The 15,433-nt window shown below is 38.4% G+C and overlaps 1 protein-coding gene across 1 annotated transcript in view; it reads right to left on the bottom strand.

Moving 5' to 3' along the window:
* Arhgef9 (Cdc42 guanine nucleotide exchange factor 9) overlaps positions 1 to 15,433 on the bottom strand; it is a 163,232-nt gene that overhangs the window by 85,450 nt on the left and 62,349 nt on the right. Inside the window, 1 exon segment of the mRNA XM_051178858.1 lies at positions 9,559 to 9,738. Within this exon segment, the coding sequence (XP_051034815.1) occupies positions 9,559 to 9,738 (180 nt within the window).

The following is a 15,433-nucleotide window of genomic DNA, read 5'->3' on the forward strand; positions in this document are numbered from 1 at the left end:
GAATCACAAAGAGGTGACTGAAGGCAGGAGGACCTGCAGCACAAGTGAGCTCAGGCAAAAGGCCCCAGGGCTCTCACCTAATCTTGAATTCCAGTAGATGAAGGTACAGTACATAGAAACAAAGTAAGATTGCCTACTCTTTGTTGACAAACTTGCCCTTTAATGGCAAGACTTCCTAAGCCTCAAAATCTCCAAACACAAGCAGATCCCAGCTTCAAGCACCAAGGTCATTGTACTTTCTTCCACAGACTTCTAGTATATAGAGCTCAAACCTCCACTATCTTGACATTCTCCATCCAACAACTTTGATACCCTAGAACATTATGTCTAGGGCTCAGGTGCGTAAACTTCACAAGTAGGGGCTTAGACTTGACCTTAAGGAAGGCCTTGAGAGAAAGTTCAGCAAAGCAGGATGAGAGTGTGGACCTCTTTCATGGGAATGGGGGCCGTGACCAGGGGGCTTCCTGTAGGCCTCTTATGCTCTGCTTAGCTATATATTCATTATTACCCCATAGCAGACCCAATCATTCTCAGGTATTCAGACCCAGTTGTTAATCCTAAAGGATGCTACTGAGTGAAAAGTCAGGGCCTAGTTGCTGTTGTTGGGTGTCCCTGAGTACAGAGACATCAGCACACCTGACTGAACACATAAAATCTGGATTGTTGCCACTTGGCAGGCAACACACACAAGGCCTTGAACACAGGCAACAAAATAAAGTCTTGTATCCTTACCACTGACCACAGAAGACCAAGGTAAGCCAGTCTAGAGATGCCAAATTCAGAGTTAAGAGTATAGCTCCTGGCCAATCACTGCCTCTCTGTCATACCCTCTCCATGTAGGCCTGAATATTCAAAGCCATGTGGGCCCTGAGCATTCTCTCTCACAGGCACCCATGATAAAAAAAAAATAGAAATTCTACTCATTTACAAATATGTTACTCTGGACACAGGTCATGGACTTGGGTGTGTGTATCCTAGTTATATGACTCATCTAGGAGACATAACTGCTCCAAGTGTATGTTGGGGTACACATTGCTACCCTTGCTAAAGTCTCAGTTTCCTCCTCCATCCATTCATTAGAACCAGACAATAATAGCTTAACAAGTACCAGGTTTCAAGGCTGCTCTTTTGGTGAAAATTCAGAGGGGAGAGCTCCTGAAGACAAGCCTGTGGCTAGCTCTGACACTTAGAGTACCTTAGGAACATCTTTGTGGTAACACACCAGTGGGCCTGTGTGGGCAGGTGGACTCTTTAGCTATGTTTTATCCTGGCTCCACCAGCTTCCGGAGTTCATGTCCACTGATGGATCCTTGTGATAGATGAGATAATTGACAGACTAGAAGGCTCTCCTTGTGACTAGGACCATACTGGAATATGAACTAAGATCTGAGATTATCCAAGTACCCTGACCCACACAGCATAGAAACTTGGGTTCCAACTTCTGGTCTCCTCCTTTTTCTAGGCCTTGCCAGGAACCCACTCAACTCCTTGCTCACTCCTGCTGTTCCCGACCTTCAGACAATTTGGACTTACCTCAACAAGTCCAACAGTGCATCCTGGAGGCATCCCCAATTCAAGAAGAAACACTTTATTCTCCCTGAGAGCTCATCCTAAACCAAGAAAGCCAGGCTTCTGGGAAGTCTCTCAGCTATCTGGCTGAGGAAATCTGCTCATCAGGCAACCAGATTGTCTCCAGACTCCTCCCTGTCTTAGCCCAGTGGGTCTTATCTCCAGGGACTCAAATCATTAGCATGAACTCCAGATGCAGTAGCCCTGCAGCTAACCCAAATCCTCAGTAAGTTCAGCCCAGCTGGTTGTACTCACATGCAGTGGGCCCAATACCTGTCCAAGATGGACCTATATGGCAGTTCTTATATATAATTTTAATTTATTTTGTGCCATTTATTTTTACTATTCTTAATCATGTATATTTGTGTGTAGGAATGTGCACATAAATTCAGGTTCTTAAGAGGCCAGAAGCATTAGATCCCTGTAGAAATGGAATTATGAATTACAGGAAGTTGTGAGCTACCTGGACAGAATGATGGCAATCAAACTTAGGTCCTCAGAAAATGCAGTACTCTTAACCACTGAACCATCTCTCCATCTACATAATTTTTTTTCTTGAAAAATTGGAAGATCTTGCTCCATTGAACTTAGTCCCAACATCCTATCATGTGGGATTTTTCTTCTTTTGTTTGAGGCATAGGAATGTCACATTTTTCTTCTTTTGTTTGAGGCATAGGTCTGCCAGTTGGATACTTAACTCTTGAATCATCCTGCTTCATTTGGAAATATTACCTGCCTGGTCCTTGTATGCAAGTAAGCTAGCCACTTTTGGCTAACACAGATCTTTCCTGATCTGAATCAACTGAGTCTAAAGTTTCATATAGACAGAAAGCTTTACTCAAAGCTCTTTGGTGTTATAAAAAGAGATTATATATATTAAGACCAAGAAGGAATAACAATATAAAGAGTAGTCTCCCCCTCTTGAGTAGCAAAGATTGAGTTTCCGTAACTCTGGTGTATAAAAAAGTAAGGGATGAACCTGCTTTGGTGATCTTAATTTTTTATTAACTTTTAATATTTATTTACTGTGTATGTATCTGTATTGACATGCATGTGCTATTACTTATGTGTGGAGGTCAGAGGTGTGTGTGTGTGTGTGTGTGTGTGTGTGTGTGTGTGTGGTGTCCATTTGTGCAGGCTCCATGTGTATGTGGTATATGGTGTGACATATGGCCTGCTAGTATCTGTGTGTGCTTATGTATGCAAGCATGTGTAGAAGCCAGAGATAGGCATTGGGTATATTTTCTCAATTGCTCCCATCTTTCTTTACTGACAAATGTCTTTCATTAAACCTGAAGATCATTGATTCAGCTAGACTGATCCACATATTTCCCTGGACCCCACCACTGGCTAAGCCTGATAAACCAGGAATTCAGGCACATGGCATTATGCTCTGTTTTTTCTATGGATTCCAGGGATCCTAACTTAGGTCCTCATGCTTGCACAGCAGGCATTTTACTGCATCATCTTCCCAGCCTCATATAATCTTTTTATGTCCCAACCTCCAGGAAAGTGAAATACCAAACAAATCTAGAACTAAAAATAAACACAACAATGAAAAAAGGAGGAATTTTATACAACTTAAAAAATATATACATTTATTATGTTTTGTGGGGGAGTAAGTTGGGGCAGCACACATGCATGTGTATTGAGGACAGAGAACAAGTTGCCAAAGTCAAGTAGTTTATCTCCTTTCACCATGTGGGCTCCAGTGATCACACTCAGGGCATTATGCATTGCCTTTACCAGCTGAGTCACCTTACTGGCCAACTATTTCCTTTTAGAACAAACCCATGTCTTGTGACACAGACCTCACTACTCATTGATAACAAGGCACTTTGTACCCTATACAAAAACTGTCCTAACATATGCTCTACCCAGGCCCAATATCAGAACAAAGGCTACTTTTCTGCACAGCATCAAAGGAAAAGAGACTGAATGACTTGAAATTGGTCCCTAACAGGGAAAAACTTACCACAGACTACTTAGAAACACAATCATATGCCAGCAGATTGTTTCCAGCTGCCAGGGAAACAAGCCCAGGAAAGTAGGGAAAAAATTTTTTAGCTAGATATGGGTACTGATATTCAGCATGATCCAATTCATTTGACCTGACCAAAGGATGAGAAGGTACATTGACTACTGTGTTGCTCTTATAAAGCCATATTCTCATTACATAAAGAAATGAAACTGAGAACAGATACATACAAGACAGATTTGACTGGAGGGAAGACATATATCTAATAACCTCTTTAAGAAGCCAATGGCACATAGTTTCTATTTTCATGTACTTAGAATATCACAACTTAGAAAGAATTTTCACAAGAAACATTATACCCAGTTGACAAGAAGGAAGCCTGAACTTGGAAGATGCATAGGGAGATAATTAAATTGTTCATCTAATGACAGGACTGAGGCGAGAAGTTTGGTTTCTCATATTATCTATCTCCCCCCCCCCATTTTTTAAATTAAAAAAATGCTAACAATTGTCTAGCTTGAACAGAACCACACAAAATACTCTTGATTACTTATTCTAAGACTTGGTGTTCACAAAAAATATGAGATAGCCAGGTAGGACATTGAGTTTTCTCACTATGTCAGTTATCACTTTAGCTTGATGATGTATAAAAGTATCCATTTGATATGACATTTGAAGGAACTTCTTTCTTGCTATACTTTCTTTCTGTTATATGCTGCTTAACCTAGGGATCTATTCCTAAGATACTACTGAATCTCAGGTTTTAGTCAGTTTCAACAAACTGTGCAACTATTCTGCAATATATATAAATAGCATCCCAGGAAATTGCCCACTCACTAACCTATTTTAAAAGTACTAATCCATTATTTCTATGTGATACCTAGTCCTAGACTAGACTCTAGATAGTGCTTCAAAGACAAAGAAGAAAATAAAGGCCCATTATCATATATCACACTAGTAGCATGTCCTAACCCAGGCAGTATTGGCTTTCACAATATCATTCTACTATCAACTAAAACCAATATAAAAGAATGAACATAATAATTCTAACTTTTGAGATCCACTATAAAAAGGAACTTTGTAACCTTCACCATGAAGTCCCTTGACTGTAACACAATGATTTTATAAATGTAAACATAAGCATAAATATTCATGAAAGTTAAAAAGGTCTATCTTGGAGACAATAATACTATCAATCATTAAACAGCCTAATATAATTTCTTTAACTAGCGACAGCACTGTAGCTGACACCTACATTTCCATGTATTCTCCAATAGTCCTTCAAAGTGATGCTGAAACAACTTGACTCTGCTTAAAACACCAAAAAGACCACAAAGGTTAAACAAAAAAAAAATTATCCATGATTAATACAACTTGAGACAGACATGGGATACTACCTTAAATATTCAAGAATAAACACTAATATTTAGAAAATATTAGAGCTCTAAGTTATAATTTATACTCCGTCATTAATATTGCAGGTCTGTAACTATACTATTTACTCTAAACTTGTACTTGTGATAGTGAGAAAGTAGTAAGTGGTTACATGTGACTATTATGAATTGAGGTATATCAAACATATACAACACATACCCGATTTCAAAAACATAATAAAATATCATTCATTTTATAGTGATATTATAATATTCTATAATATTTTGAATAAACCAGAATATATGAAATTAAATTTCAGTCTTATCTTTTTACCTTTACTTGTGACCATTAGAAAACTTCAACTACATCTGTATCTTTTATTATGCTGTATATTTTGTAGTAGAAACATAATAACCAACATTTTTATACACCAGATACAAGGCAGAAGCATCTAGAGCAGTGGTTCTCAACCTTCCTAATACTGTGACCCTTTAACACAGTTCCTCATGCTGTGGTGACCCCCAACCATAAAATTACTTTCATTGCTACTTTGTAACTGTAATTTTGCTACTGTTATGAATTGTAAAGCAACCTCCAAAAGGGTCATGGCCCACAGGTGGAGAAGCAATGATCTCAGTGTTCTTTTTTTAAAAAATTCTTATCCTGATCTTTAAAATGTCTTACTAAGCTAGCTTGAATTTTAGTGGGCCATTCTCTTCTTTTTATAGTTGTTTCTTAGTTAGCATACAAAGTAACAGGTATTACTATAGCATTTTCATGCATACTTAGTTCTTATATTCATTCCTCCTCCAAGCCTCTCTCCTACTTTTGGATCCTCCTGTTCATCTTCTTGCCTTAACATATACTCTTCTGCTTTCATGTCATACGTATTCTACTACCTTGTTTTCTTTTCATAGCCCCCTTAAGAACTCTTTCTCTCCCACGGTCCTTTTTCTTCTTTCATGAATTACACACATTCCCACCTTTCTGAGTATGACTTATTTCACTTAACGTAATGCTTCCTAGTGCTATGCATTTTCCTACAAATTTCATTCTTATTTACAGTTAAATAAAATCTCATTCTATGTATGCTTTCTTCCCATTTTCTTTATGAATTCATCTGTTGATAGACATTAAGGCTGGTTCTATTTTTTTATAGCTATTATGAGTAGTGCAGCACAAAAGTAATGTGGATGTCCACATATCTTTGTGGTAGATTTGAGAGTGCTTTGGGTATTATGGTGGCTAATCTCCCTTTATGAGAATATACATTGGGGAGTGTATATCAGGATGTCATCAGAAAAGTTTATCTGGAAAGGACACCCACCCTGAATATAAGATGTACCATGACATAGGCTATGTTCTTGGGCTGAATAAAAAAGAGAAGATTAACTTAGCATCAGTATTAATCTTTCTCTGCTTCCTGACTTGGGACAACAGCTGTCTTGTGTTTTCTGCTACCATGCTGCCACAGTTAGCTTCAGTTTCCAAGTAAAACAGGCCTAGAGTCATCAGGGAGAGGGACTCATAACAGCTGTCTTGTGTTTCTGCTGAGGTATTTCATTAATCGCTGACATGGGGAGGGGGAACCAGCTTACTGTGGGTTGTGTCATCACTAGGCCATTGGGCCTGACCTATATAGGAAGGCAAGCTGAGCAAGCCAGTAAGAAGCATTACTTCATGACGTCTGTTTAGTTCTTGCCTCCAGATTCCTACCATGAGCTTTTGCCCTGGTTTCTCTAAATAATGGCTTAAAGCTTATAAGATAGAATACGTTCCATAATGTATTTTAGTCTGGTGTTAATCACAGTAACAGAAAGCAAATGAAAACATATGCCTTTCCTGCCATGATGGATTTTATCCTAGCAAACTATAAGCCAAAATGAACTGACTCTCCACTAACTTGCTTGTTGTCAGGTATTTGAATACAGCCATGAAAACTAATTAACAAAGGTATATACCCCGAATTAGATAGTAGTTCTATGTTTCATATCCAACAAACATTAATAATTCTATAGGGACTACTATACAAGTTTACACTCCCAGTCAGCATAGACTTCCTCTTTCTCACATTCTTTCCAGCATTTGTCAGGGTTTGGTGGTGGTGGTGGTGGTGGTGGTGGTGGTATTGTGTGTGTGTGTGTGTGTGTGTGTGTGTGTGTGTGTGTGTGTGTGTGTATGTGTGTGTGTGTGTGTGTGATTAGTTATTTTGACTGGGGTGAAATGTCATTTTAATGTAGTTTTACTAATGACTTGCAATTTCTTGATGGCTGAGAATGGTGAACATTTGGAAAAGTTATTTATTGACCATTTATTTTCATGTCTTCTTTGGAAAACTTTCTTTTCAAATGGTTAGAACATAAATGAGGGGGGCAGTTTTTAATTTGGATTCTGAGTTTTATTAATCTGGTTCTTTGTGATTCTACACAAAACGGCTACAGGGGGTATGTGCCTGAAATACCACTCCTTTTAGCATTGGGCTTAAAACTATTAGTTGTTGTTCATGGTTATTTTCTAAACCATGACACTGCCTTTCACTTCTCTAAGCCATCCTGATATGTTCAGTGCTCCTTCTCATCCCATGGTCTAGCTCTCTGAAAACAAAACATATTAATATTTGAGTATAGTTTAATCATTCTTTTAAGAAGAGGGTTGTCCGCACAAAAGGCACAAGCTCTGTATGCATAGGGATTTACATTAGTGTTTAAGTCTTGTGGTTATTGGGATCATTCATTATACCTTAGGGAGTGAATCATCAACCAGTAAAGCTGGATTGGGAAATGGATAACACATCAAGATGTTAACAAAATAAGCCACATAAACAGAGAATACAGGATTAGATAGTTTATTAGAAAACACTCAACATAGAGGGAGACAAGAGGCAGTTGCATCTATCTCCCTGTTTTAGGGTGGTGCTAACATCTAAATCCTAATAATCAGTTAACTGTGATTTATAAATTGATAGCCACTACAGGATAGGTTTATCTTTCAACTGATATGGCCAGTCTTAATATGTTGATCTTGCTATAGAACTCATTAAGTAGTAAAAATGATCACAGGTATACTTAGAATGAAAACTAAAACATAGGTAGCCATGTCTCAAGTCTTTTATACTTGTGAAACAGTGTCATTAGTTAATCGTCATTAGCAGGTGTTAGCTCATTAAATTCTTAGAGAAAGTCTGCCATGGTCCCTATTTTCAGTTGAAAGCCTTTCGAAAAAATAAATAATAAAAGTGAAAAAGAAAAAAAATACATATTGCTAGGAACTAGTAAAGTTGCAATCCAAGTTAACGCCAATGCTTTTCTCCTTCCTTCAAAATACATATCATAAAGCCAACCTTTATAATCTTCGATCTCCAAAAGTCCAAACCCCTCTAATCTTTTGTTGGGAACCCAGACTACTTAAGCCTTACTTAGAGGTGACACCAACAATAAAGATGGTGATATGGCTTAGTTGGTAGAGCTTTTCCTGGCATGCATATGTGACACTCTGGGTTCCTCAGTACTGAAAAAAATTAAAGACCTCCAATTATATGCATGTATGAAATTCTCAAAGAGTTTCTTGTTTTAAATTATAAAAGAAAAACAGGACACTCCGGAAGGAACTGACAAAAAGTGACAGGTTATAGCAAGGGTGGCCATAACACTCTTTCATTGTTTCTTATTCACTGTGATATTCCCTGGCCAAAAACAAGAAAAATATTTCCAAGACCACTTTGCAGTTGGGAAAATTTGGCCCTCCCAATAGTCAAGGAACAGATGCAAACTAACAACCTCAAAGAAAGCTAAGAGCTGGAACACAGGGTCCATGATAATCTCCTACAGCAAGCTGCTTAAAGGTAGCCAGCCTCCTGGAAACAGAGGCCTCATACAGCACCATTATTAATGTGCAGGTTCTTTATAGTAAAGCATCAAAAAATTCAAAGCCTTCCCAACACTTACAGGCTTCCTGTTCCCATACATAGCATGTCTTAGATACCAGCCATTTGACTTTGGTATAAGAAGTAACACCTGCAATTAGTAAGCTTCTGCCCCTAGAGAAAAAGGTGTCTATGCTCTAAAATTAACAGCTGAAGGTTGTAACAGTACATAATGGTGTTCATACTTCTTTTAAGGAGAGAAACAAAGAAAAAGGAAACAGTATAGTTGATGCAAGGAGAAAGAGAATGGAGAAGAATTGTAGACTGGAGGCGATAAGAAGCTAGAATAAGAAACTATCCCAAAAAGGGAAATTAAATAGAAAAAAGGAAAAGAAAAGCAAAAAAAGTCACAGCTACGTATAGGTTGGTGTGAGTTGGTGGGGGTGGGGGGAGACTTCAAAACCGTCCATGTCAAATCTAGAAAGAAAAAGATCAAACAAAGGAAGTGACGTATGAAACGGTGAGCAGCAGAGAATGCAACCAAAATAAACAAGAGATAAAAGAAAGGTCTAAAGGTTAGAAAGCAGAGAGTTAGGAAAGGGGTAGCAGTGAAGCAAAAGAGGGAGATGAAGAGACAAAGCAGGAGAAAGAGGAAAAGAAATGAAAAGACAAAAGAAAACCCACCAAGAGAGAAATGTGTAGAACAAGAGTGCATTTAGGGAAGCTAGGGTTAGGCAGCCAATGAGAGAAGAGCAGGGTGAAGGTTGACACTCACCCTCACAAAGCTGGCAGGAAACCATCCCTCCTCATCGTCGATCTGGCCCCACCACCAATCCTTGTTGGAAGCATCCAAGACTTTGATGACGTCGCCAGCCTTAAATGCCAACTCCCGGTTGGCCATGGTGACGTGATCCCATACTGCCTCAGCACTAACGATGGAATCTCCAGTGATCAGCTTAGGAGACAAAATGAGAATGTATTCAGTCCATACATCTGACTAGTCTACTTAAGCATTCCCTTACCCAAAATGCTCTACTTTTAATGGAAAAACTAACATGTTTCAGTGGTGAGATATGGCAGTAATGACAAATGACACCAACATGCATGCTATAACAGACTACAAGACAAACAATGCTTTCATTTCTCTTTTAGCCAGGGCATGGAATAATCTAGCATGTGGATATGCATAAAGCATCATGCTTTCAACTGTTTTCATGAACTCCTCTTCCAAAAACGAAAAAAAACAAAACAAAACAAAACAAACAAACAAACAACAAAAAAAAAAACCAAATAACCAAAGCTCTGTTGAGCTCTGTTGTATCTCTCCTTGGTGCTTTAAAGCAGCCCTGGAACTTTGAAGTAGAAAGCCTAGTACCAATGACTAAAATGAGATGCAGACATATTTGTCTTCAGTTCTTTGTGTTCCTTTCCCTTTCCCCTCCTCCTTGAAACTGACCAATTGAGAGTTGGTAGTACATTATTTAACTCTACTGTGTACCTTCCCATGTGGTCAGAGAGTATGGCATACATCACATACAACATACCCCAGTCCTATAACTCCTACTCTCACCCATGCTTGATTCCACATAGATAGATCATGGGTGTGAAAGAGTACAGCTTCTTGTGAGGTTTTGTGCATGATAAACTCAATTCTGGCTTAGATGTATAAAAAAAAATTGTTCGGCTGGCCTGTGGCATAGCTAGGGAGTTCATGTTGGCTTTATTTACTAGATTAAAAAGTAAAACTAATAATAAAGAAATGAGGCCAGAAACTAAAGATCACTCAGTAAGGCAGAGTCCTTGATCTTAACCTGGGGCATTAAATTCCACAGAAACCAGGACTGGGCACCACACAACAGAAAGCAAACATCTATTTCATTACCACACTTGCCTAAACAAAAACACATATAGTTATGATACTCATTTATAGATCAGGACGGTGTGGGAGTTAGACTGTCTTTTTCTAGCTCCTGACCACTGTTATATGCTCATTTCTCCCCTGAATTCTTCCACCTTGTAACTATTGTTCTTCCCAACATTTGTAGAGGCATATTTTGGAATTAAATAACATGCCTTGTCTGGCAAAAAAGACTCTATCACACTCTCTCCATACTGAATGAGTGAACGTGTCATTTATAAATAAGTTTTTCCATGGGCCTATTTGAAGAAGAAATATCTGTCTAATGAAATCATAGTTCCATAAGACCAAAGAGAAAACATTTCAAAGACAACAGAAACTGCCACCTGTAGAATATGTACCCTCTCCAACAGACCTGTCATATAATATACTGTCCAGAGAATGAATGCGACAGTCCAGTCAGGAAATGAAGATGTAGAACATTACACACATATGAACACATGTGTGTGACCATACACTGAACTTTCTGACTTGATTAAGATATACTAATCCCCTAGGCCTTGCCTAAGATATATTTCTTTGCTCAGGGTTCTAACCTGTGTGCTCGCTACAGAAAGTCTTGACGTGGAAATCTCCAGCAAGACCTTTTATTTTAAATACCTTGTTCTTTACTACTCAAAAATGGTTTTCTCACCCACCATATTGCATAGTCTGTACTAAATGAGCTGTGTTTCACTATTGGCCATGTGAAAACTGAGGTTCAGTGAAGTAAACTTGTTTTTCAGACAGTAAGGATGAATAAATTACAGAAATAAGTTGTTAGACCTCAGAACCATCAAAGAGTACCACTAATATGGGCTCACTTATACTGAACTTACAGAATGCTATCACAATAATAGATGATCTTAAAGAACCCTGAGAAAGGAGGTGTTAATCTCCTCTTGGATGAGATTCATTTTTATGTTGTTCTTGCTTCCAAAGAAAAATAATTTCTGCTAGTTCTGGTCTCAACAGAGATAGAGAATTACTAGTCACTGGTTGTTATGGTTTGAATGTGGTATGCCCCACACAGATTTATGTGTTTTCAAACTTTATCTCAGTTTGTGGTGCTGTTTTAAGGAGCTTGTGGAACCTTGGGGATATCAGACCTAGATGGAAGTTGTAGGTCATCAGAGGCAGACCTTGAAAATTAAACACATTTGTAATGGCAACCCAACCTCTCCATGTACTGATCTGTGAAGATATGGACAAACTGATACATGCTTCTGTTGCTATAGAAAGAGCCAACCCAGCCTCTATGCTTCCCTTGCCAAGATAAGACATGACCCGAAATAAATTTTGCCCTTTCTTTGTTTCTGTCAAGTATTATATCAAAGTGATGTGAAAAAATAGCTTCAATCAAATAAATATTTGTAGATAAGGACTAAAGGTAAGACCCAACTGAGTATTGTTAAGTTAGCACAATAAGCTCAGTTAGACCAAGCTTAGAGGCCCATGAGGGTTTATGGTTTGAACTATATTCCCAGATTCTGATCAAGTGTCTACAGTTTGTTAGCTTTGAATACCAACCCTCTGTTCAGGACACCATCTATGGAAACGAAATTCAAATGCAGATATAGCCTTTCTCTAGAGGATCTACTTTTAACTCCTAAGCTTTGCTATGTGGTTCTACACTCCTACTTACTGCATGAGTTATAAAACACTGAGCCAAGAACTGGCTGTTGTGTATGCAGAAGTGTGCTGAATATAATGAATCCAGAGGGGCTTGAAACTATATGTGGTTCCTATGCTCATTTACCATAAATACCTGTCCGAGTAAAAGAATGCTCTTCTCCCATATTTTGGGCATTTTAATAAAAGTTAATTTATATGTATTCCTTTTCTGCACAGAATTTAATTTTAATTTGCTACAAGGTTTTCATGCATTTGTGTACCTTTTTCATCCAGCCTGTATTCACTGACCTGCTGTGTGCATAGCTCTACTCACTGTGGTTATTCATACTTAAAGATCAAAAAGCCTTTCAAACAACATGAAATCCTACCTTTGATTCTGGATTTTACTATTTTAGAAAATAGTAGTGATATGAGGTAAAAAATGGAAACGTCAAAGGGACAAACCAAAATGGCACTGCCAGCATGCAATAGGGATACTTAGAAGTACAATTTTACAAAAGCAAAATGCAAGAGACTCCAACTATGCAGCATTGGACTTCAGGATAATGTCTGCTTCAAAAGGCAAAATTACAGAAAGGGTGGATTAACCTGATAGATGCACAGGATAATGTCTGCTTCAAAAGGCAAAATTACAGAAAGGGTGGATTAACCTGATAGATACATAATGCCTACAAGTTTTGGATTTTAATAGCCTATAAGACTTCATGGGTAGGAGTTATTATGCATAGCTGTTGGGATCTATGAAGGGTTTTATGAGCACTAAAGTATAATTTAAAGGATAAGACAGTAACATATGTTGGGGAAAATAGCAGGGTGTTTAAGACTAAAGAGTGAGGTTAAATAAAGTGGAGTTGTATGTGAAGAGATTTGAATTTAGTTAGAAATAAATGAGGTCAACACTGATTTCACGGAGAGGCTATCCACCCTAAGTATGGCTATTAAATCATCAGAAATACTAGGAAACAATGAAGACTTTGAAAGAAAAGAGTTGATGACAAATATACTTTTGAATGTGTTAAATAAAGAGGTTAGCTAGTTGTATACAAAAATATGTTGGAATTTCTGGAGAAATCAGGAGAGAGATAGAAAGTTCTTGGAGTTAGAAGGAATTGTACAAACCAAGAAATTTTGTCTCAGAGGATTGAGTTATGAGAAAAAGCTATAAACCTCAAAAATTAATAACATAGGGAGATGGGGACTAGAAGAGTAGCCAAAGAAACAAATTGAAATAAAGCTGGCAGCAGATCATTGTAAATAAAGCCAAGAAAAGTCATTTGGGAGTGGCTCTACCAGGAACTCCATTCTCTATTCTCCCTCTACTTTATGCCTCGCTTCCCACCAAAAGTCCTTATTCCCAGTTGCCTCCACTCATCATTCCGAAATCCCAATATTAAGCTAGGAGATGGTGTTTAGTTACTCTAGCATGGAAAACAAATATTTCTAGGACATGCAATAGCACTCCTGTGGTGTCTAACAAATTAACTTCCAATTCTCAAGGCATACTGGAAGCAGCACCAAATACATATTGATTCTTCTGATTTACCAAGAAGTGGGGCACATAGTGCTGCCAATATCTACACTAAAGATGCACTTGGATATGAATAAAAGGACAAAGAGAGGTTTATTTCAACTAAGTAGGTCTGAACTGGGGTTTGAGACTATGCATTTAAAACAAATCCTCATATGATCCTGACAGTGCAGATTCATGGAGGACCTAGCAGATTTCCCTCATCTAGGTAGGAACTGTCCTTTCATCTCCTGATGACTCATTCTCCCCAGAAATCCCTATGCTATCATGAGGTTTGGCTTCTATGCCTCCACTGTTTCCTGCCTATCTACACAGCTTTCATCAGTGGTGGGTGTATGTCTGAGGATATTTATGGTCATGTAAAATGTATGCCTAATGGCAGGTTGCAATGACAAAGGATAGAGAGCCTTCGGATCACAGCCCTTGAACAGTTTTCAAGAACTATGTCACTCATTTTATTCTTCTTGTTCTTTCCCTTTAGTTGAACAACAGCCCCCCCAAATATATATATTTAATTATCAACCTTACTGACTAGAAAAATATTAAAGTTTAACATCAAGAAGCAGAATACATTTTAAAAAATCAACTACTGGAGCTGCTGAGATGGCTAAGCAATTAAGAGCATTGCTTGCTCTTCCAGGAAACCTGGGTTTGATTCCCAGCCACAAGAAGGTTCACAACCATCTGTACTGCCAGTTCCAGGGGATCCAAAGCTCTCTAGCCACCTCCACAGGCACCAGTCACGCACATGATGTACACACAAGCCAAGTAAATTTAAGCATGAACCCCTATGTATTGTAATGAATAACAAATGTTCCAACTGTTGTTATAGTAACTAAGCACAGTCTTCCTTCTAGAAATATACATAGCATGAAAAGGAAGGCTATGAAGGGAGCCTGCTACCTCACTGTGAAGTTTTGTCTATCCTTTTTCCCTCAGATGGTCCCTTTTCTCATCATCTAAGTACAAACAAGAGCCAAGTTCCATTTCCTGGTTCCCTTTAAGTTATATTTAAGACAAGATGGGATTTTATGTTCTCTCAGAGTATATAAGCCATCCTTTTAAAAATAGCCTTGTAAATAGATGCTGACGATTTAGCCAAAAGTGTTGAAGAACAATCATCCCCATTTTCTGACAAGTTATAACCCAGGCTACTGCAATAAAACCTAAGAATCCCTGTGACATATAAAAAGGGCTCCAAATGGCTACTGGAAAAATCTTGCCAGTTACTCATTGAATAACTCTGTAGTGTGTGTGTGTGTGTGTGTGTGTGTGTGTGTGTGTGTGTGTGTGTGTACAAGGACATGTGTATAAATCTGCAGATACACTTTATTTTACTTTTTGTGTCTATTGTAGTATATACACGTGTGGGGGTGTGTTCAGATGCCAGAAGAGGATGCTGAATCATATGGAGTTACCATATGAGCTTTTACCTGCTGAGCCATCTCCCCAGACCTTGAACCTTATTTTGACATAGGGTCCCTCTCAGTGAATATGAAACTCACAAATTGAGTTCAAGTGGCTAGATCGCAAGCCTTGGGGGTATCCTGTCTCCACTGCCATAGGAATGAGACTGCAAGTGTGTGACAC

The sequence above is a fragment of the Phodopus roborovskii genome, unplaced genomic scaffold (assembly GCF_943737965.1).
Source record: "Phodopus roborovskii unplaced genomic scaffold, PHOROB, whole genome shotgun sequence".
NCBI classification, from domain to species: Eukaryota; Metazoa; Chordata; class Mammalia; order Rodentia; family Cricetidae; genus Phodopus; species Phodopus roborovskii.